This window comes from Porites lutea, chromosome 1, assembly GCF_958299795.1.
Source record: "Porites lutea chromosome 1, jaPorLute2.1, whole genome shotgun sequence".
NCBI classification, from domain to species: domain Eukaryota; kingdom Metazoa; phylum Cnidaria; class Anthozoa; order Scleractinia; family Poritidae; genus Porites; species Porites lutea.
Genome location: NC_133201.1, coordinates 25,888,406 through 25,909,995, shown reverse-complemented (window position 1 = coordinate 25,909,995; position 21,590 = coordinate 25,888,406). Strand labels below are relative to the sequence as shown.

Genomic DNA, 21,590 nt, shown 5'->3' with positions numbered 1-21,590 from the left:
ACATTGGTTTTCCTGTGGTGCGGACGGACGTGCGGGCGGGCTGCGGGCGGTGTACGGTCACGTGATTACCAAATTTTCTCGGATGGGTAGATTTACTTACCAATGGTGCTCCGCAGGTGCGCTTCGCGCGCCAGAGCTCCGCTATAATTGTTTCTTTTACATTCCATTACAAAAATGGTTGGTATCAAAAATAGGGACCTTAAAATCAGGAACACAGGTACATGTATTGTCTCCTTTGATTATTTTGAGAAATTTTCGTACGGACAAAACGAATGGTAGTTGGATAAAGGTTTTCAAAGTTTAAAATTTCTGGAAACTAGTTTTCGAGGAGATTTGACCGATTTGAATTTTGCACAGGAGTCGAAGAAACAAACAGAGTGTCCGAAGGGGAGAGTAAGGGTGCTTTTTTGACAAGGGGAAAACAATTCATACAAATTCTTCAATTCGGTTTTACCTTGAAAGTCTGCTTTTGGTTTCTGTTCTGAAGGTAAATTGTCTTTAGCAACTGATTGGACCAAAACCACCATTTCTTTCTGTTACCGACGCAACACTAAAGTTCTGGAAACTAACCCTTTTATTTGAACTCTTTGAACTGTCTATACGCTAATTTTTTTATGCATAACCTTTACAAAGGGGAAATGATTCACCATGGTCTAATTGACATTAGTAGATTGAGTCATGTCTATAGAACATGAGCATGTTTCTTTCTGTTTCTTCGACTTCTAAAGGAGCCAGCTCTTATTGAAAGTGTATGCGCTTGTCAAGGGCAGTATTGACGAACTTGAATGAGAATAGGGCCTGTTTCACGTGGAAGCTATTTTTGGAGCCTTTCGGTGTTGCTTAATTACCAAATTTTATAATTAGATTTTATCTTCTTCCTTCTCTTGCCAAAACACAATACTTAAATGGATTTTGTCACAAGGATATTATTGTTTTATGTCAACTTTGTGCTGAAGTCATTACTTAGGGTCTTGACCTATACACAAAATGCTTCTGTAAAATAATGAAGAAGGTTTCAAAGAAATTCCACCACGGAACGATAACCATGATGATTTGTTACATGATTTGTGAAAAAAAAAGGGAAAACTATTTTTGGAATTCAATTGATACGCAGACACTTCATAAGTTTTTAAAAAATAGAAAATAGCGTGACATAACCCTTTAAATACCTCTTGAAAAAAATTTCAGGTGACCCTATTAAAAGCGTGGGTTTGGATGATTGTGAAGTCTGTCAAACAAGGCCTTGCAAGAACGGCGGCACGTGCACAGAGGTCGCTGGAGACTGGGGATTTATTTGTACTTGCAGGCCTGGTTACTCAGGAAGGACCTGTGATGACGCTGGTAACAAGTGTTCACCTGGCGTTTGCAATGAGGGACGTTGTGAAAATATCGGCAATGATGGTTTTAGATGCATCTGTCCTGCTGGTTACACTGGGGAGAGGTGTGAGGAAGGTTTGTTGTTGACCAAAAGGCCCTGAGTCCTTTACGATCTGATGTCAAAACATGAGCTTTGGTATAATTCCAATTTTTTTCCTGTTTGAATAGGATGTATGAAATACGTTTTAACTGGTTTGCATCAGTTGGTATGGGCGAAAGACCGTACTTTATTGTTTGATTCACTGGACGAAAACATGGATTTTCAGCCGCCCTCCCCCTGTTTTTGGTATGCAAATGACATTTACCATCCTTGCCCCATATTTACTTCTCCAGTTTTTACAAATTTGCTATATATTTGCAAGGATCATGTTGGTGCAAATTCATTTTTTTGTTCAGTGATTTATATGTTAAAAGTGCCGGATCGAGGGAGGAGGGAGCTCGGGGATGATAGCTTGCCAGCGCCTCATTTTAAGGTCATTTTCGATAGTGCCCCCCCCCCCCCCCCTCCCTATTTGAAGGGTTTGAATAAGCAGCGCCCCCAGTTACCTGAAGGTCTGGTTATAGTCGCTGCTACTTGAAATACCAGACCGAAGAATGTCGCTATAAAACGCCTCTGTCACTTGAGCAGCCCCAGGGTGAGGTGTATGATAGAAATCAAGTGAAGAGTACTTAGTTAAAGAAACGTCTCTTGGACTTTTCTGGTTGTTTTTTTTGGTCTTTTATGTCATTTGGTGTTCTAAAAAGGAAACTGATGACAGTATTCATCTCTGTAGGAAGGCCAATAGACACTCCCATGTTCGAGGGCGACTCATACATGTCGTTACCAGGAATCGAAGGTGCAGTTGTGCAACTAAAGTTCTCCATCACATTCCTCGCACTTACATCAGGCAATATGCTTCTACTATACAATGGTCAGATGATATTCCCTGGTCGCGGTGACTTCATTTCCCTTGCCATTAACGGAGGGCGAGTTGAGTTCAGGTTCAATATGGGAAGTGGTACTGGTATTTTACGCAGCGCCAGAAACATTTCCGTAGGATTCTGGCACACTGTAATAATAGAAAGACAACTGAGAGACAGCTTGTTGGTTTTGGATGACGATCCCCCAGTGAAAGGCTCCTCCCCGTGTTGTTCACGTGGATTAAATCTTTTGTTAGACTTGTTCATAGGTGGAGTGAAAAACTTCACGACATTCCACACTAGTAAAGTTGGCGTTAGCTCCGGTCTCTTTGGTTGTATATCCGAACTATCAGTAGACGGTAGGGAAATAAACCTGCTCAAGTCCAATCTTGACATGCGCGGTATCAAACAATGCACAGAATGCCTTTTGCCTTGTGAATTAAAACCATGTTTGAATAGTGCCACTTGCATCCCGGTTGGAAAAACGGGCTTTTTCTGTTCCTGTGCTCCTGGATATACTGGACAAAAGTGTGAGTTTACACTGGCCGATCCTTTGAAGAGTAACACATGTGTAAATGGCGGAGTTGAATTATCGTCATCTGACAGGTTACTTATATATTTATTTATTTTTTATTTTTCCAAACATAAGAACAATGCACTCCACTACAGTCAACCCGCAGCTTGTTTTAATGAGGTGTAGCTATTAATTCCCTCCGGTGTCGCTGCTATTGATAAGTTCGTCTAGTCTGTCCAATATTTTCTGCGTTAGCGTTGATACTATAGTCAATCTAAATATAAATAGTGATATATTTGTAAAGAAGTTTTTTCTCGGACCTCAAATGACGATCTCTCGCGATTAAGGACAGTAATTCGTTGGAGGGTGTCCGAAATAAAGGGAGTTGACTATATATTTACTATGATGGACAGAAAGTCTTTGAATACTTAGAATACAAACAATACTTAATTTTATGACGTGATAAAAGCAGTTCGCAAACCTAAAGAGAGCTTCAGAAATCCTGAGCCTAAAACGTGATTTACTGTGTTACAGGTTATGCAACTGCCCACTCGGATATGGAGGCAGAAGGTGTAATAGAAGTAAGTACTTTCAGAAGTTTTGCCTTATGAAATAGCTTCCTAACGCGTCAAGTTTCAAATTTGTCAGTAACTGATGTTGTGGCAGTATAAACTTTTCAATGTAAGGGATCTTAAGGCACATAGTCTTTGTGTGCGGATACAGGTGACCTCCCCATGCTGGAGCCATCAGCATCGGTAGAGTGTTTCTTACTATACCCCGGAGGCCACACTTGGGAAGTCTTGGTGGCCTTTTAAAACCGGAAGGGGAACTACCGGTGGTGTAAATGGTAAAAGTAAACGCCTTCCACTGATATAGACTGGGTTCGATTCTAGCGCCATACAGTGGATTGACTTTGTTGTTGGTTCTCTTCTCGAGTCTACTTCGGGCTGAAAAGTTGTCTCTAATTAATTGGGGACGTTTAAGAGGCCACACGTATAGAACAGTGAATTCTATCGGGTGTCACACTCTCTAAACTACATAAGTGTAAGTTTTCATAGTTGCAGAAGAATTCTTTCACGACAACCCCTGCAAAAAAAAAACACACACACACCCACACTGGCAATAGATTTTAAGTACTAAAGGAACCTTAGTTTAGTTGGGTTTACTTTAACTTTTTCGGTGCAAAGGTCTTTAAAATAGCTTGCATGAGGCAACGTATAGTTGAGTCGACTCCAGTGACTCTTGCTGATTGGTTGTTTCGTTGTAGCTGTCCAGTTTGGAAAAAATGCGTTGTTCAGTGGTGACGGTTTCTTGGAATTCCCATCATCGACCATGCGAGGACCGAGGTGAGCTTTTTTCTTTGGTGTTCAGTGAACCTTCTGAGAGAACATTTCTCACCATCAGGAGAGTTTTACGACTGCTATAATAGAAAATGAGCGCCCAATTTATTTCAATCCTTGTATTTTATAGCCGAAATACCTTATAATCCACAGTGCAATGTTTACGGCTTTGAGCATGCATGCGTCCATTTTTTTTTACAGATCGACAACACCTGACTATATGTCACTTCAGATGAAAACTGAAGCTCAAAATGGTGTAATCCTATGGCAAGGAGAGGTAAATTAGAGTGTTGTAATGATTTCAGCCAACAGAGATTGTTTATAACTCATGCCTGATAATCAGATGACCAGAAAAGACATCCATCTACTTTGCCACATTCAGTTCTGAGCTTTTTCTTAGTTACCTTTTTCCAAAACACTTCCGTATCTCTTTGCCTATTTCACACTCACAGGCCCCTTGCACTACGAACAGTTCCCTTGATCTGTAAGGGATCAAGCAACATAAATAGATACCTCATGTTTTCACCTGGATCAATTAGGTGTCCGTATAAAAAAAAATTTCTTCTTGTTCCTTCCAGAGAAGAGACCACTTTGCAATCGGATTAAGAGACGGATTTCTGGAGTTCAGGTAATTATTTTAGAACTCTTGACGGCCCATCAACTGGTCTCTTTCTAAAATTTGGTATTCTTTGCTTTCAGAGTAAAAACACCCATACATGTGCGTGACCACCAAAAATGCCAAAAGTTAAGGGTTGCTAATGGTCGCATATAAGACTCTGACGCGTCTGAATGTCACTAGAATTGCCTCTGAAATATGTAATGCACTAAAAAAAGCATAGACAATACTGATGGATCACATAACCCACTTAACATCCGGGGGCGATAAAATAATAGGGAGATTAAGCAAAAGCGTTTTTGAGTGACGCACGTCAACCGAGGCTAAAAAAATTGTATTGCTTTGCGTCTTCGCGTCTTTTTTCTCATATTGATGATTTTGCTGAGAATTTGGGAAAAACACTGCTTAAAAGTAGTTAACTACGAAATTGAATGAAGCGCATCCTCGGTTAAATTTATTACACATTAATCCTTGATCACTGATCTACATAAAAAAAAATAAGGGGACGGGCCCCCGGGCCCCTCCCCGGATCTGCCACTGCAAATAACCAGGAGCTAAATATATCGGCCCCTACCCTAAGGATACTTTACAATCATGTTAACAAATCAGTTATGTCTTTCGTAGATTTGAACTCGGTTCTGGGCCCGCTGTACTACAATCCCTCTCTCCAGTCAACGATAGCCAATGGCACTCCATCAAGGTTTACAGGTAACAAACTTTTTCAACTATGTAACAAACTTTTTCAACTACCATCTTGAAATAATAGTTCCTAGATCTCCGTATTCTAGATGCGTTACATTGAGGAACAAGGAAGGGCCCGAGAATAACCCCCCGACCGTCAACCATGAATAAAATTTAATCAATTATTGATTTCGACTTCTATATAATATAAGGCAGCACTGACTGCGTGACGTCATTTATAAGTTATTTTAATTATTAGATTAGTGACTTTTGTCGTTTTAATTTTGTAGGAGTTTCAGTGAGGGTTCCCTTAAAGTTGATAATTATGATCACGTAAATGGCACCTCGGCTGAGGGAAGCAAAGGGCTGAATATTAACCAAGGTTATAACATATTTATGGGTAAGTGCAATGTATATCCTTATCTTATCAGTCATCCTTACGATCAGAGTGGGCAGTCGGAAATATATGGATTTCATATATTTGAACTGCGGGACGAGGAGACAAATGCAGACAAGATCATCAATACACAACTCAGTTGCAAAAAGAAAGCCTGAATTCCCGTATTCGACCCCTGACCTCTGCGATAGCGGTGCAGTGCTCGTACCAGTGCTCATACTTAGCAAGCAAACTGGGTTGTGGATAGTCCTTTAGAAAATTATCTAAAAGTCTACCTCCCTTGTCAGTGTTCAGGATGTTTAATAATGTAGAAGTTTTTATTTTCCATTCGAACAGGAGAGAATGAGCTAGATTCGATTTATAGCCTGTATTATCTTTATGTTTTTTCCTTTTATTTCCAATAGGAGGCGGTGAAAATATCGCAAAAATGACACATGGGAAGTTTAATACTGGTTTTAGTGGTTGTATAAAGAATATATTTTTCAAGGGCAGAGGCATTGACCTCCAGGGTGACGCTATTCGCGGCTGGAATGTCCTACCGTGCGACAGCGATGAGGAGGGGCCATGAAAAGACATTCAAGAGAGGCTAGTTGCCGTGAGAAATGAGAATTAAGCTCCAGAGACCACACAGCTCTTAAGCAAACAATCGTTTATCGTACTTTCACATTGGAATACTTAATAACTAGCGCATTTTTGTTGCGTGGTTACACTTTAAATTAAAGTTAAGCAACTGTTGACGGAAAGAAAGAAAAGAGAAATGTGGAACTGTGCGAAGAAGAGTCAGTTAAAAAGGAGTTATTCCTGCCCACAAAAGTAAAGAATATCCTGGACAGTTATTGTCCTTTTTTACCAAAAGAAATCAATTAGATAACCAGTCTGGCTTTGCATCTGATCTGTTGAAATCAGCTACTATTGTTTTCCTCTAGGCCTCGACTGTTTAAAAAGCGTTTCTTGATATCAAATACTGTTGTCCTAAAATACATCTTGTTATACTGGACCTGCGCTTAAACCTTCCATGTTTAGAGTTCATCGAGTCTATGGACAAAAACAGAAACTGTTTCTGCTTCAGCACACCCTCATGTACATGTAGCATTTATTAACAATTTTCACTGATTTCCTTTTTCTTGACGTCTGGTGAGTTCATGATTTAAGGGTAGATAACGTCTGTCTCCAAACACCGAGGCCGAAAAAATATTACCTGCCATTTTAGAGCTCTGTTTTAGACTGTACAGAGATAAAATGGGGTTATCATTGGCTTAGGGGAGGGGTAGGTGGGCAGTTTCCCAGAAACGTATAATGATCCACATAGGGATTTTCGCTTTTGATATTTATATTGGCTCTTTGTTGTCAAAAATTTATTTTACCTCAATTGTTTATTATATTTACACCTTTTGTACATATATTTTTTTTCGTCTTTTTTTTCTTGGCATATATGTGTAAGTTTGACAAAAAAAGAAACGTCGCCTTTCAAGAACTTGTTGAAGATAACTTTAGTTAATTAGCTAGTAAGTTAATATATCGAAAAAATAAAAATAAAACTGGCAAAACTAGTTGTGTTGCATAGTGTTACTTTCCTCCAATTTTATAATTATGCTACGTTTACCAACGAGACGTGTCACAACAATGTTATCACTTCCACTCGCTACTTTAGAAATGCCAAAGGAACTAGGATCAAAATATAACCCGCAATTGTTTCTGGGTGAGGTGACTGGCACAAAAAGCTGAGATTTGATGGGTGTTGTAATGCCTACAAAATTGTAATGGTTGATTTGACAAAAAATATATACTAAACCGTAGTCGTATAGTCTCTACACCTTCGTAACCGTTTCTTTAGTGTACCGGTAGCGAAATGCCAGCCATCTTAAGGGGTTAAAACAATCCCACGGAATACACCAAAATTGCTTATATTTACAGCTTTATTCGCTCAAATCACCAGGAGATAGTGTGCTGTATGTCTTTCTTTCTTTGAAATAAGCACTGCAAACTGAAATGAAAGGAAATTCAAACCCCGCAAATAAGGACACGGAGGGGGCCTTAGAAAGTGTCCGTATTAACGGGGTGTCCCAATTAAGTGGGTGTTCATAAAACAAGGTTTGAATGTACCTTGAAAAATCCCCATCAGTCTTGGAGCAGAAAAGAGAACCAAAACCAAACTCAACTAACATTTCGCTCCTGAATACTAACGCAAGCGCATACTAACTGTTACCGTACTCATAGACGGACTGGTGAGGTTTGAAACATTTGGGGAGACTAAGGCAGTGTTCACATTTGGTGCATGGGTACAAGGCCAGAGTTCGGTACTCGTTGGACACGAATGTAATGTGAACACACGCTTTTATCAAGTATCCATAAGGTCGAGACCTTATACGTTGGCACTAAAAAGGGATTTGGTCACCTGCTGGGTGTACACCGTTTTTGTTTTTTCTGGGGTAATCTACTGCTATCTACTCGCTGCTAAGCTCGCGTTTCAAAATGGCGTCTCACAGAGGGCAAAAAAGAGTAAATAATGTACACAGTTTACATATTAGGTATACTCAAGGTGTGAACAAAACACCATTTTTTGTCACTACCCAGGCAACAGTTCTCGGGCACCAAGTGTGGACATTCCCTAAATTTCCATCAAAAGAAGTTGATTGGCCGGGGTCAAACTGTGGGGCAAATTTGCTCTTGTTCAGTTCTAGGGTTACCTGGAAAATGAACTTTATTCAATTCTTTAGTATACCCTGTCAGCGCTGTTGTTCCTAACTTTTCCTCATAAGTTGAATTTTAACATGATTCTAGTTGGCGACAGGAACATTATCGTGTAAAGAAAGGGCTATTTTTCTGGAGAAGGGGGGTGGCTATATTTGAAGAAGAATATTTTACCTTAAAAACTGAACTTTTGAAACCAGTTAATCTGGATATGAGTTGGAGACGGAAGATTTTCGTATGATTGCTCAAGAGATTTTTTCAATGACAGAGCTTCTTAACCGTTAAAGCAGATTAAAAAACAAATTACTGAGCTTTAAGGTAAAATTTTGAAGTGACCTACTCAAAAAATTGGATTAATAAGGGTTGATATTAAAAAAAAAAAGTAAATCGCAAACTGGTACAGTCCCACACTAATTAAGCTGAACATGAGCTCAAGATTACCTATGTAAACACGGGTTCCATCTAAAGTTATTAATTCCATCCATTGCAATCAATAGCTCTTTTCTGAGTTATTGAAGCAGGATGTTTCTAGATGCTAACATGTCAAATGAAATGGAACAAAAACTAAAAGAGAACTTCCCTAATTCCATTGAAAGAGAAATTTTTAAGGTAACTTCAATATTTAAACCAAACAAATCAATAAGTAAAAAGCATGTCAGTATTTTAATTTTGGTGGCTATGACAAAAACACACGAAGAACATAAAAAATGGCTTTGTCGTCGTATTTGTTTCCAATAATGCCTCCTTATTTGACGTTTTAAGCAACCATCGGTTACTCTTGAGAATTGCCGTAATCCCAACAAATTGAAAAGGGCCAGTATTTAGACATTTGGCCGTGATATAATTTATATCTGTTGAGAAAAGCAGTACTTAGCAATTATTTCAGGAAAGAAAACCAAAACCGTAAGTATTTTAATACTTTGTTTCCAAGGCGCTGGTATTTCGTTTAACTAATACGCATTAAGAGCGTTCAACTTTAATTTATTTAGATTTATTCTCTACGCTCAAGTAACTTCTTCTAAGCTTCCCGCTGCATAATTTTTGGAAAAGTTGTAAAATAAAGTAAAACGCCAATCCATTTGTTTAGAAATGCTGGGCCATGTAATTGAATTCCACCACCCAACATGCCAGACACCGGAATTGCGAAAGACTGCCACCCACAAATTTTCATTTTTTTACCTTAAAAAACGTGACTTGACCAACTTATTTGATTAGTTTCACAGGACAGTTATGTTTTCTATTTCGTTTTTTTTGTAAAGAGCTTGTTTCACTCATCTGACGTCTTCAAATTTGAGTTGCAATCTATGTTTATGGTACTTTGATCAACTGGTCCACGTAAATAAAGAAATTAATGCAAACGTATATCGTCATAGTCTCTGGGAGTATTCTAAACGTTTCCACTGTTTAATTGAATGGCATTTGACACCTCATATGACGTTTTCTATTGAAACCTGTATTAGGCGGACACCCTGTATTAAGCGGACACTACAGCATTCCCCGAGGGTGTCCGCTTAATACAGGTTTCACTGTATACAAGTACCAGAGGGATGTCGTGGGCCTTCTCATTATATTAATATTGAATGTATGATGGAGGAGAAGAAAAAAAGATCACCTGATTAGTATGATCTTGAAGGCATCTGTTACGAACTTGCCTGTACATAGAGACCGGTGCCTTAAGTAAGAATTTCAATTTACAATGTATCTGCTGAATACATTTAGGCCACTTTTTTATGGACAGAGTGCTAAGCTTCAACGGAAATTGTGAAATACATGTCTCTACTTTCAACAAACGAGTGAATTTTGTCAAATTGCAACCCTAAAACTTTATAATTAAAATGACGATTCTATCGCTAGTCCTTCTTCAGAGCACAGGCGCCACCCGGTTAAATATATCAGTTAAATTTGATAAGGGCCCGTCTGCGGGGCGGAAAGTCACGGGTTCAAATCCCGGCCGCATTAACACTCTTAAAATAGCTGAGAAGAAGGGGCGGCTGTTGTTCTGACATCTGCAAATGATCATGTCTGCCCTAAAAAGGAACCAAAACCGTCATCCCCTCTTCACAGCTCGTTTACTTTTCGCGTTTTTTTTTGCGGGGAACTGTGATCAGCACTGCTGTTCTTTGAGAGAGAGAGAAGTAAATTTCTTGGAGGAGTTCCTGATTCCGAAACCAGTAAAATAAACCAGGTCCTTTCCATTCCAAAATGTAGAGTAGGATGTTTGTGATATTAAACATTCAGTGGCATTTATAGCTTTTTTTCGTTTTTTTAGAAGCTATCGCCTCGGGATTGCTCGATAGAATAAACAGGGGTTAATTCCATTAGGTCCTCAAAATGATGTAAAACGGTTGCATCGAATAAAAACTTAACAAAAAATGTTGTAGTTTGTTCTGTACGTATTGACTGTACTAGATATGATTTGGCTGTGCATTTCAGCTGAATAGGATTATCAGGTTTAACTGTTGTCTCCTCAGGAAAGCAGTATTTAGGTAAGGTAAAAAAAGCCCTCATAACCTTGTTGTTTTTTTTTTACAACGGATGTAAGCGAAGTGAGCCAGAATAATGAAAATAACTATTGATATCGCTCATGGATCTGCCCGTTTGAGTTGTCATGAATTGAAAAGCAAATTGGCAATTTATCTATTTTTTGAACTAGCAACGACTAAAAGCTGGAGGCGGTCAGGTTCGGTATTTAGAAGTGTGGCCCAGGGGTTAAATTTGGCACTACTGAAAAGCAAAGCTAGTCAGTGGTGCGAGCGGGAATTGATCGAACCCATACATCCAGTACTGTACAAATCCAGCGCGCTAACCACTTGGCCACCCTGCCTGCAATACAAGCAGTTAAATCAGTGGGAGAACAGTAAAACATCTGCGCCACACGTTCTCTTTACAGTTTTCTCTTCCATTTTGCCAAAGAAACTATTGATAGATTCAATAAGACTTTCAACCAAGTTCCCTTTACGAACTTAAAAAAAAACATACAACTGCTTCATCTAATAAGTAAGGCAGAGAAAGGAAGCATTTTGATTGAATGATTAAAATAAATGAAATATATACTTGTTTCCGATGGTTCTTAACTAAAACAAAAGGTATAATATTCTAGTTCAAGGATGAATATTCTGTTTTTATGTTTTAATTTTGTTCCTTAACCTCGGAACCAAATTATGCGTACTGAGACTTTACAAGAGAAAAACTAAAAAAAGGCAAATTACGTGCACGAGTAACTGAATCCTCCTCACTATACTCTAATACATGAAAATTCTTTATTTGCTCCTCAAAGCTTTGTCGTCAAGGTATATGTTTCACAACTTCTTCTCTGTTTTCAGAGTGAACATAAATTTTTAGAATTTATACTACTTTTGTAGTGGGTTCGACTCATTAAATTGTCATATCATAGCAACTTTTACTTACATGTATTAAACATTGAAGATAAGTGACAGTTCAAGATTATTGGCTCTCCACAAATTGTATACAGTTTCTGGTTACGATGTCACTTATTGAACACTGAAAGGGGGGTTGAAATAATAAAAAAGCATGTTTTTTTTTCTATAAACGTCAATAATTGCCTTCATTTCACTTGATTAGAGCACGTGATCCGGTATTGTCTTAGACCTTGTTGTCATTGACTGCTTGCAATCCGCCTTTTCTCTTAAAACCCGTCTACTTCTATTTTATTTTATTCATTAGCTTCGCCTATCACATGATACAGAGAAAAAGGGAAAAGATTAAAGGATATTAAATTTGTACTGAAACAAGGTAAAATAAATGCTTAATTAGGCAGGGATACCACGACAGCGGTAAGCCAATTACAGTGGTCCCGGAGCTTAAAAAATTAAAAAAAAGAAACCAGTAAAGCTGCAATCATGGACAAAAGTCTTGGGACACTTTTGCGTTTCTGGGGCGTTTTCCAATTCACACAGGTCCAACCCCTCCCCTCAACCCACAAACAATGTTGGACACGTGTATCCAGAGTTTTTTTTCCGAGTTTCAACTTTGTATAGTGTGGGGGAAGGGAGAACTGCAAGAAAATTTCGAGAAGGATGCACTGTTTTAAGAGGAAACCGAGAAATGACAGAAAAAAATTGAAAATTGCAGTACTGTCCCAAGGACTTTTGTCCAGGATTGTAGATGTGACGATTAAAAACAGCAACGAAGATGGACAGACACATTTCGTGAAACGTTACATGATTGCCAGATGTTTTTCTAGGATCGTGGGTCCTCTGGGTCGTAGCTATGTTAAGGTTGCATTAAAGCTGAAGGTCATTTGCTAAAGTGTTTGAAAGACCGCGCCCATAACCAAGCAGATTGCGGAATCGAGACCGTTTAGACATTTAGAAAAAAAAATAAGATTTAATGTCACATGATCGCTACTGTAAGTCCAAGAAAGACAAGAAAACAAATGAAGTAGGAAACGTACCTCTTGAAAGTTATTACTGTTATTAAAAGAGTCACCTCGGTAAGCATGCAGTTATTACTGTAACTTAAAAGGGACTTTTCATTTCCTCAATATGTTATTAGTATATTGCGCTGAAAGTATGTAATCTTAGGCCCAACTGAGAGTTACTATTCCACTTGAATATTTCCAACATTCCTGAACCGTATATTGATTAACGTGCATGTGAATCTTACCGAACCAAACTTACAGAAAAAATTCTGAATTAAAGAAAGACGTTTTCTTCACGCCCAACAACAAAAATTGATTACCAGGATATATATGTAATAATATGCCAGGCATAGCAATAACGCAACCTTTCAAGTCAAGAAACTGATGCTGATATATCAATTAAAACTTTCATTGTAAAATTCATATTTTACTGCACTGTGTTAGCATTCAAGTAATTGATATTACCTAGCTTTTTCTTTTCATTAGACTTGCATTATAACATAACTTTAAGGATAAATTTCCGGCCAAAATAGATTGCCTGATATGTGAGATAATTAAGGCCTTACAAGCCAAAGTTGCCTTTGAAGAGCTAGAAGACTAACTCTAACTAAGGTGGCCAGCCGCAGAGTGGTAAGTTCGTACAAATTTTTTTTTTTCAATAGAGCTTATCTTTTTAGTGTCACTTTTCTTAACGATAGATACAGTTGACCCCCGTTAGAAAAAGGTTCAATTTTAGGGAGTTTAAGATATTTAGGGTTTGAGTTACACCTTGCAGAATGATTTGGACATCATTTTATGACAAATAGTCCTCATAACCGCCGAAGCAGAAAATTTAAACACATTACGCTTTGACACACGCTTTGAACAAGCTCCGAATAAGAGATCAAAAGGCCTCATTTGGCCCACCAGCGTTGATAAAACTCATTCACACGACTTCATTCACTCCAAAATGATAAATCCAGGGACGGAACATTGGAAATATATACACAAAAGAAATTGCCAAAAAAAAAAAAAAGAACAGGCATTTTTTTGCTTTGAAGTTGACTGAATGTAAGCGCGATTTTCAGGAAACCATTAACAAAATTCAGGCTAAACTCCACAAACAGATTAGCCGTTTAAACTTTTAAGTTAGTGACAAAAGGACTGAAAGAAAAATAGATAGACTGCAAGTATGGGAGGTTTGAGTTTAATCAACCTTTTTTTAGGAGCCACTACCGCCACTTACGGTTACGCTTTCTAGTTTCCTCTTCACTGGCAAACATTTTTTAAAACAATGTCAATAAGCTTCACATATAACAAAGAAAGTTAGCCCATTTGCCTCTGGGGACTTTATAGCAAAAACGCTTTTTGAAGCTTGTCGACCCATTTTTCCGTCGGTTGGACACTTCGAGGCCTCGCTGTTCCAGTGCAAAATATCCGCTTCAGTAGTTCGGACATGTACAGGAAGCAAAATTTAGGGGTTTTGCGTTTAAAAATAACTCAGCAGGTTTGACTTTTACTATTGGCTGCCTCTCACCCTGCGGCCAGGGAAAACCTTGTCATCTAACGTGTGCAGGGTGACGAATGAACACCATTCAGTCAAGGAGGCCGAAAAGGAAGGCAAAAAAAAAAAAAACATGTAACGCTGACAGGAAAATTCCCCACGAAGATCTTGTTCCGCTAACTACCTCCACTTAATTTCTTCCACCTAATCCTACGAGCGGAAAATAAATCACGGTAAACGTAATGTACAGCACGTAGGAAAAAAAACAAGGTTAATTAGGATTTATGAAATAATTCGTTTGCCCTGACGTTTATTTGTTGTTGTTGATTGTTTGTTTTACAAAGACGTTTTTTGCCTGCACATTGTTTGAATTATGAGGACTTCTGTTTGCTTTTTGGTGGCCTTAATTTTGCTGTTGCCAGGAAATTTGTGTTCTGTCATAAAAGGCAAGTGTAAGAATTTGGTTGACTTTATGACTAAAAGTGCTTTGCGGTGTGTAATAACAATGCTTCATTTAGAGGTTAAGGAAGATTATCGACCGTTCGTTTTTTGGCGATGGGTTGCAGGCCGAGACAAAAATAAGGAGAGAATCTTCTCGGTGATGAAATGAGGGCAGGGCACCTGTATTTCGGCAACCATTTTTATCTGGGGAGTCTTGTTATTTCAAAGTTAGTCTCTATAACAACAGAAATGTGAACTTGGAACAGCATCAACCAGTAAACGGACTCTCTAATATCTAAACAGGCAAAGTCTATCGATACAGAACTTTGCGTCCAATACATTTCACATGGTTGTTTTTAGGTCATTACAACAACCCTATAACCCTTGATGGCTTTTGGCTCTAATGCTTGTCTCTTTAAAAGAAAATCAATGATTGGCATTATTATTATGAAAACATGATGACTATAAATGAAAACGAATGTCGCGGCAGTGTGGGTATAAATGGTCCGCTGCCAGAGGAAACAAACCTACCAAAATGAGCGAAGAAGCTGTCAAGTTCCGCTATAGAATAAATTATAACGATGGCAGCAGGCAAATAAAAAACTCAAATCATGGCCAGGGAAAATTTTCCAGGTGTAAAAGATTTGTGGACGTTTTTTTCTCTTATTTTGAAATTCACTGCGACAATTTCCTCTTTAGATTTGTTAACACAAAATGAATGTACGGTTTTCAGTACTTTGACAAACTTCCTTTTGGTCCTTTCATCAAAATAGATGACGTCGCTTATAGAGAATTCAAAACTAGAGATCCTTAGACATTCCCGAAGGATGTACATTTCCAGATGGTTACAAGCAATGTATGGAAGACTACCCTGGGCCTGATGATGAATACGATTGGGAAGGAATTTGCTACGAAGTAAATTGCTCTTAAAGGAAAATGTTGCTTCAAGGTGAGACACAAGAAAGGGGTTAAGTCACCTGCGCTATGAATCTGACCCTTCAGTGGTTGGAGCCCTACCATCGACTTCTTTTTTTGTTCTATCCAAAAACAACGTCCCAATACCAACACCAAGGTGACATCATTCTTATGACGTCAGTCCTTCAGTTCCGCTAGTTTAAAAATTCAATTAGTAGACGCTCTCGTTTACCTGTTATTCTCTTACCATCTTGGATTGCTAGACAAATTTCATTGTCGTTGTGTATTCTCACGCGTCTTTTCAAGCTTATAATTAGAAACAGATTTTCCACTGCCACATGCCAGGAACTTTCTTCAACTTAAAAGTGGATTCGCAAGCAAAATCTCGTAAACGTTCGCAAGGGGACAGAATTTCCTCTCCCACAAGAATACGCGTTGGGTACCGTTCTCTAATAAAGGCAAGTTAGCCCCCAAAAGGCCTCTCACCTTCCACCAACAGTAGGGAATGCGTGCTTGCTCCCTATACACTAAAATGGGTGATTTTCGTTGGTTTCATCCTTAATCAGGATCGGGGTTTAAGACCCTGGGCGGCACACACCATTATTCGAAATTTTTGGGAGCTCTTCCTCAGGATTCCACTCACGAGAACACTTTCATGTCATGCGACCTACGCCTTTGGTTGGTGCTTTTGTAAAAAAATGCCTAAAGGTCAATTTTAATTTGTTTTTCTTTTGTTATCATAATTTGTTTAATTTAACATTTTTAGAGCCAACAGCTTAAGGAAATTCTCAACGAGTGGATAACCTTTAAGGCTATGGAATTAAGACGTGGAATTATTTTGAGCATTGAAATACATATAATCATCACATTTAAATAAAGAAGAAGCCGCTAAAAGCTTCTCGTCATTTTTCTTACAAGAAATGTGTATCATTTATTCTACTTTTCAGCAACTGAACATACCAAATAAGGACTTTTAAAAGCGGAAATGTTTGTAGAAATTAATTTTTTCTTGCTAAAGAGGACATAGGTATGACAATGAATAAACAGATGGTCGCATATCCTCCTCTGAGGGCGCGGCGGCATAAACTACAGATCAGTAAAGGACGAGATTTGGTTGCCGGATACTCCCCTGACCCATATCCTTTACTCTAAAAGCAAAGGGGTCTATCTTTTTGTCGAGGGTCGAGGGTCGAGGGTTCCATGTCGAGGGTCGAGGGTAATATTTTTTCAATTTTTTTTAATTAAAAAAACGTTTTGTTGTTGTTGTTTAATTAAAATAGTACGTGGACATTCGAATTCGCTTAAAAGCAAAGAACCTTCTCCCTTCCTGTGAAGGTAGACAGGTTGTGCCTAAAAAAAATATCATATAGCTTAGGCAGGGGCACCCAACGACTGTTTTCTGAAAAATATCTGTTCGGAGAAGCAAAAATTGCCTACAATTTTCTATTACTTGAGGAAGGCTAAAAGTTTCTAGATGGCCGCTCTATTCATGTACAGTTTTCGTAGCTTATCTTATAAATTCCCTACGAATTTTTAAAGTTTACTTTTTCTCATTTCAGTCCCCAAGTTAGCCTGTTTTTCGTAGAAAAAGGAAACCTAAAATTTTCGGATTCGAAAATGCGATGGAGAGGGGAATCAGAAAAGTTCTCACTTTCGTAGAACCTAAAATTGCATCTAAAATTTTCGGGAAAATAATACTGAGGACTTGAGTAATTTCGAAAAGATTCAAGTTGCCCTAGGATGACCGAACAGATACAAGTTTTATGTATAGCGCCACTTAGAATGCATTTATAGAGATTTGAAAGTACTCTGGATAAGCGAAAAAGTGTTTTCAAAGCATTTAGGAGGAAACCGTCGTTGGGTGCCTCTGCTTAGGCTTATATTTCAGTCACGTCTGCCTCTTTTCTGCCTTGCTTGGCTGTTCAGTGGGGTATTTTGAATATGGATATTTCACCGATTCTTGTTTTTTAAGCTATCCCTGTGTATGCGACGGAATTGTCGTGCTTTCAATGAAGTAGAAAAGCGCCATGAAATTTTAAAATACAAGTCATCGATAATCACCGACACCGGAAATCGTAACCTACGTAGCTAGAGTGATAATTTGGATGGTTGATGCTATATCCCGAGTCGCGCCGCAATAATAAACTCCTTCATTTACCAACGTCAATTTTGTGCAGCTTAAAAAGTACATCACTGCAGAAATTTGAAACACCCTGAAACACAAAAGGAACGCAAAACCAACACTTATCGGCGCAGTTGATGGCGGCAGTGGGATAATAGGAAGTCATGTGGCGAAACGAATTTTGTACACATCTTTATCCCTAGTGTGCATTTCAAACAGAAATCAGAGGTTTCTGCGCAAAAAACTTTCTTCACAACGGCTTCAGCGATTATTTCCTATTTTGCACGAAAAGGGGAGCTTTTATTCACGAACAGCGATCAGATCGAAGCAGACGATTATGCTAACTTTCAATAAAATAATATGTTTCGCTTTTCATCGCCTCCCTCTCATGAAGATGGGTCGGTCCGCCTAGCCAAAAACTGGGAAAAGTTGGAAGGGTTAGGTTAGCTCCTAGCCTTTATAGCTAATTTAGCCGCATATCCTTTATTTGTTATTTTGTAAATTCCTGCTTCCACAGGCAGCCAAGCTCATTTTGACAGTAATATATCAGTTAAATCAGTTTTTAAAACTTTTTTTAATGACATTTCTTACTATATGGTGGCTCGTCAACAGAGCAGAAGACGTTCTTAGGCAGTCACTCATGTTGAGAAACCTGTTATCAAGTAACGTGTTCTGTCCCCCCCCCCTCCCCACCCAACAAGTAGAACTAATAAGAATGGAGATGTCCACGCGCCATTTGTTTTTAAATTCTTCTTATTTGTTTTCCATTTGTTTTCCATGTTTCAAAAAAAACATTAAAAAAATTATAACCCTCGACCCTCGATATGGTACCCTCGACCCTCGACATGGAACCCTCGACCCTCGACATAAAGATAGACTCAAAGCAAAGAAATAAACCGGGATTACTCTAGGAAAAGGGAGTAAGCGATAAAGCACTGAAAATATGGACAGCAAGTCATTTTTGCTACATACATGATCGTGTATGGGTGAAATAATCCAAAATTCGCAAGGGGAGTGGTGATAATCCTCCCTGGGGAGCTACTCCATCTGGGTAATGAGAAGTGATAACCCTTTTTCGGGGATAATAATCCTTTAGGTTAATGAGAGATAATAATCCTATTAAGAGGGTGATGATCCCCCGGGGTAGTCAGAAGTGTTTATCCTCTCTATAGGGGGTGATAATCCTCCAGGGTAATGGAAGGTGATAATCCTCTCAAGGTAGCCCCAGGGTAGTGGAAGGTGATAATCATCTCTATAGGGGGTGATAATCCCCCAGGGTAACGAGCAGTGATAACCTTCTTTAGAGGCCCATCCTTCTAAAGGCTTGCAATAAAAAATCGGTCACCTTCGCGATGCTCTGTGAGTCAGGAGAACGTGTCTGCACAGAAATTGCGTATAATATTTTGTTGAAGCAAGCCTTTGTACCACCCGCAGATAATAATATCTTAAGATATGTTTCTCTCGCCGTTCATAAAGTGTACGAATTACTATATTATCAAATTAAAAAGACATTAAAACGGATAATTTTTCAATATAAGGTAGTACACAATATATTAGCATACAAAGCATTTGCGACCCAAAATTTGTGACTATAATGTACGCTCTCAATGTCTAAACAAAACACATTCCTTTGATCTCATGTTCGTACGCTGTTCCTCCGTAGTCAAACTCGTTCCCACTAGTCCCTCTCGCTAATAACAGCGATTATGATGGTAATAATAATAATAATAATAATAATAATAATAATAATAATAACGATTGTCTTGTTCGTTGAATCCATGCATACTGTACAACTAGAAGACATCAAGTGAAGGTCAAGTGCAGGCTTTATTGATTTTATATTCACAGCAAATAGAAACCAGCTCACATATAACACTGCTGTCCGTATCTAACCTTTGGTTGCATAGTTCCATCTTTATAACGGCTAAAAACCAAAATCTTTTTTGCCTGTGAAAAAGCCTTCTCTGGTAACCATGATTGTGGCAGATAGGAAGCTTTTATGTTGGTGTTCCTGTGGCAAGGGAACATAAAGCAACTTTGCGATTTCTTGTTGTGGATGGACCAAATAACGGAAAAGATGGTTATTAACCGATTTCGTTCACCTTTTTTTTAACCCAGTTTCACCCAATACCAAAAAAAAAAATACTTGTGATAAATCATGTGCAGGTGGCTGTCCTTTTGATCATCCGGAATGGGCCTCGGCAAAGTCTTATGACCCTGCTTGCTTTTTAAAAGAGACTAACCGAAATCTTTTGGTCTGGGCTTGAGGTAGTCAAAGCAAACGAAAGTACTTGTTTAAACCCAAATGACAAACCTGTAAGCATTTTTCTCTCTCTCTAGTTCTAATCCGAACTGAGCTTCCTTGTCAAACATGATTGCCTGAGATTTGAACGTCATTTAAACTACAATGAAATTAAATTGTTTATCTCAAAGGTACAACTCTACAAAATAATCATGCAATCAATATTGTTCTAATGTAAATGACGTTTCTTGACCAAAGCATTTTATATATTTTTTAAAACTTTTTTGTTTGTTTTTTTTTTTCAGTCCAAAACTGAAAATATGCAAAGGTAAAATATCAGAGCAAAATGGCTCAGGTCAAACCGACTTTACTGTGACACCACTCAGGCCTTGAGTTATTCACCAGTGTGAATCAGGTTTGAATTATTTTTCCATGAACTTAAAGGCCATGTTTTCTTCTGAGGCCTGAGGATCCCAACAGGCAGCAATATCTTGTTTAAGAAGAACTGCTGGTAGTAAAATGCCTCGAAACAGTACCACAGTATTTTCAGTTTTTTCCCAGACCCATGCAAAGCCAGTTAAATGTTTCTATAAATCATAACCGTATCCTAATCCAACTAAGCACTTGAATTAATGATGCAATGAAATGTATAACATTGCAGATTACGTAATTATTAAATCCGTCCTGGCGTGAAAAAGAATAAGTAACATTTGGTTTACCCGTTTTTTGAACTTAACTGCGTTTCCTTGCAAACTCGATTATTTGGGGGTCCTTCGTCATTAAAAACTTCGAGAACCATTAACTTAATTACAGCACTCAAGGCTACAACACTATTACGGGTGTTTGGGATTAACATGTATACACAATTGATAGTTTTAGGTCATAAATACGTCTTTTAACGTACATCATTAGTTCAGTCTTGTAACCTTTCTCCTCCTCCTAGAGGGTTTTCTATTCTCTTTCCTTTTTGTCCGAAATGTTCCCAAGACTTTTGTAACAAAAAAAAAATAGTGAAAAAAAAAGTGTGATACGTACTGTATCACACTTTCGCTAGTCCCAATCACGTTCCAGTGGATACGTCATGAAAAGCTTCCTCGTTTTCCTCTGAGATCAGGAAAATTCTTTGGGTTAAATACCAGTTTAAATGATGTCAGTCCTTACTAGTGAAAAGAAAAATGGCAAATGGACGGAAGTCATCAGGAGTACATTGATGTTCCAAAGAACGTTGGATACAATAATTATATTTGGTTTGAGAACTCCTGAACAAAAGGCCCCGATTAAATATCTTTAAGCAAGAGTTATAATTGCATTTGAGACCGCTGACTCTGTTGTAAAAACGTTAACTATTGCAAATAATGTAATACATCCCTGTTATATCCAGTGGTATGTGCTACGGAACTCACATTAGATTTCATGCTAGCCAGTAGTATTAAGTTGTAATGCGCGTATTAAATTAATTGAAATATTGTAAATAAAGTCCGATGAGTTAG

At 38.3% G+C, this 21,590-nt stretch overlaps 1 protein-coding gene across 1 annotated transcript in view; it reads left to right on the top strand.

The window, feature by feature from the left end:
- Nucleotides 1-6,397, top strand: part of LOC140926866 (basement membrane-specific heparan sulfate proteoglycan core protein-like) — an 87,583-nt gene extending 81,186 nt beyond the window's left edge. The window contains 9 exon segments of the mRNA XM_073376550.1: nucleotides 1,189-1,452; nucleotides 2,151-2,883; nucleotides 3,326-3,372; nucleotides 4,059-4,137; nucleotides 4,333-4,408; nucleotides 4,710-4,759; nucleotides 5,372-5,455; nucleotides 5,719-5,828; nucleotides 6,230-6,397. Coding sequence (XP_073232651.1) covers nucleotides 1,189-1,452; nucleotides 2,151-2,883; nucleotides 3,326-3,372; nucleotides 4,059-4,137; nucleotides 4,333-4,408; nucleotides 4,710-4,759; nucleotides 5,372-5,455; nucleotides 5,719-5,828; nucleotides 6,230-6,393 — 1,607 coding nt within the window. The 3' untranslated portion in view covers nucleotides 6,394-6,397.
- Nucleotides 6,398-21,590: the final 15,193 nt, after the last annotated feature.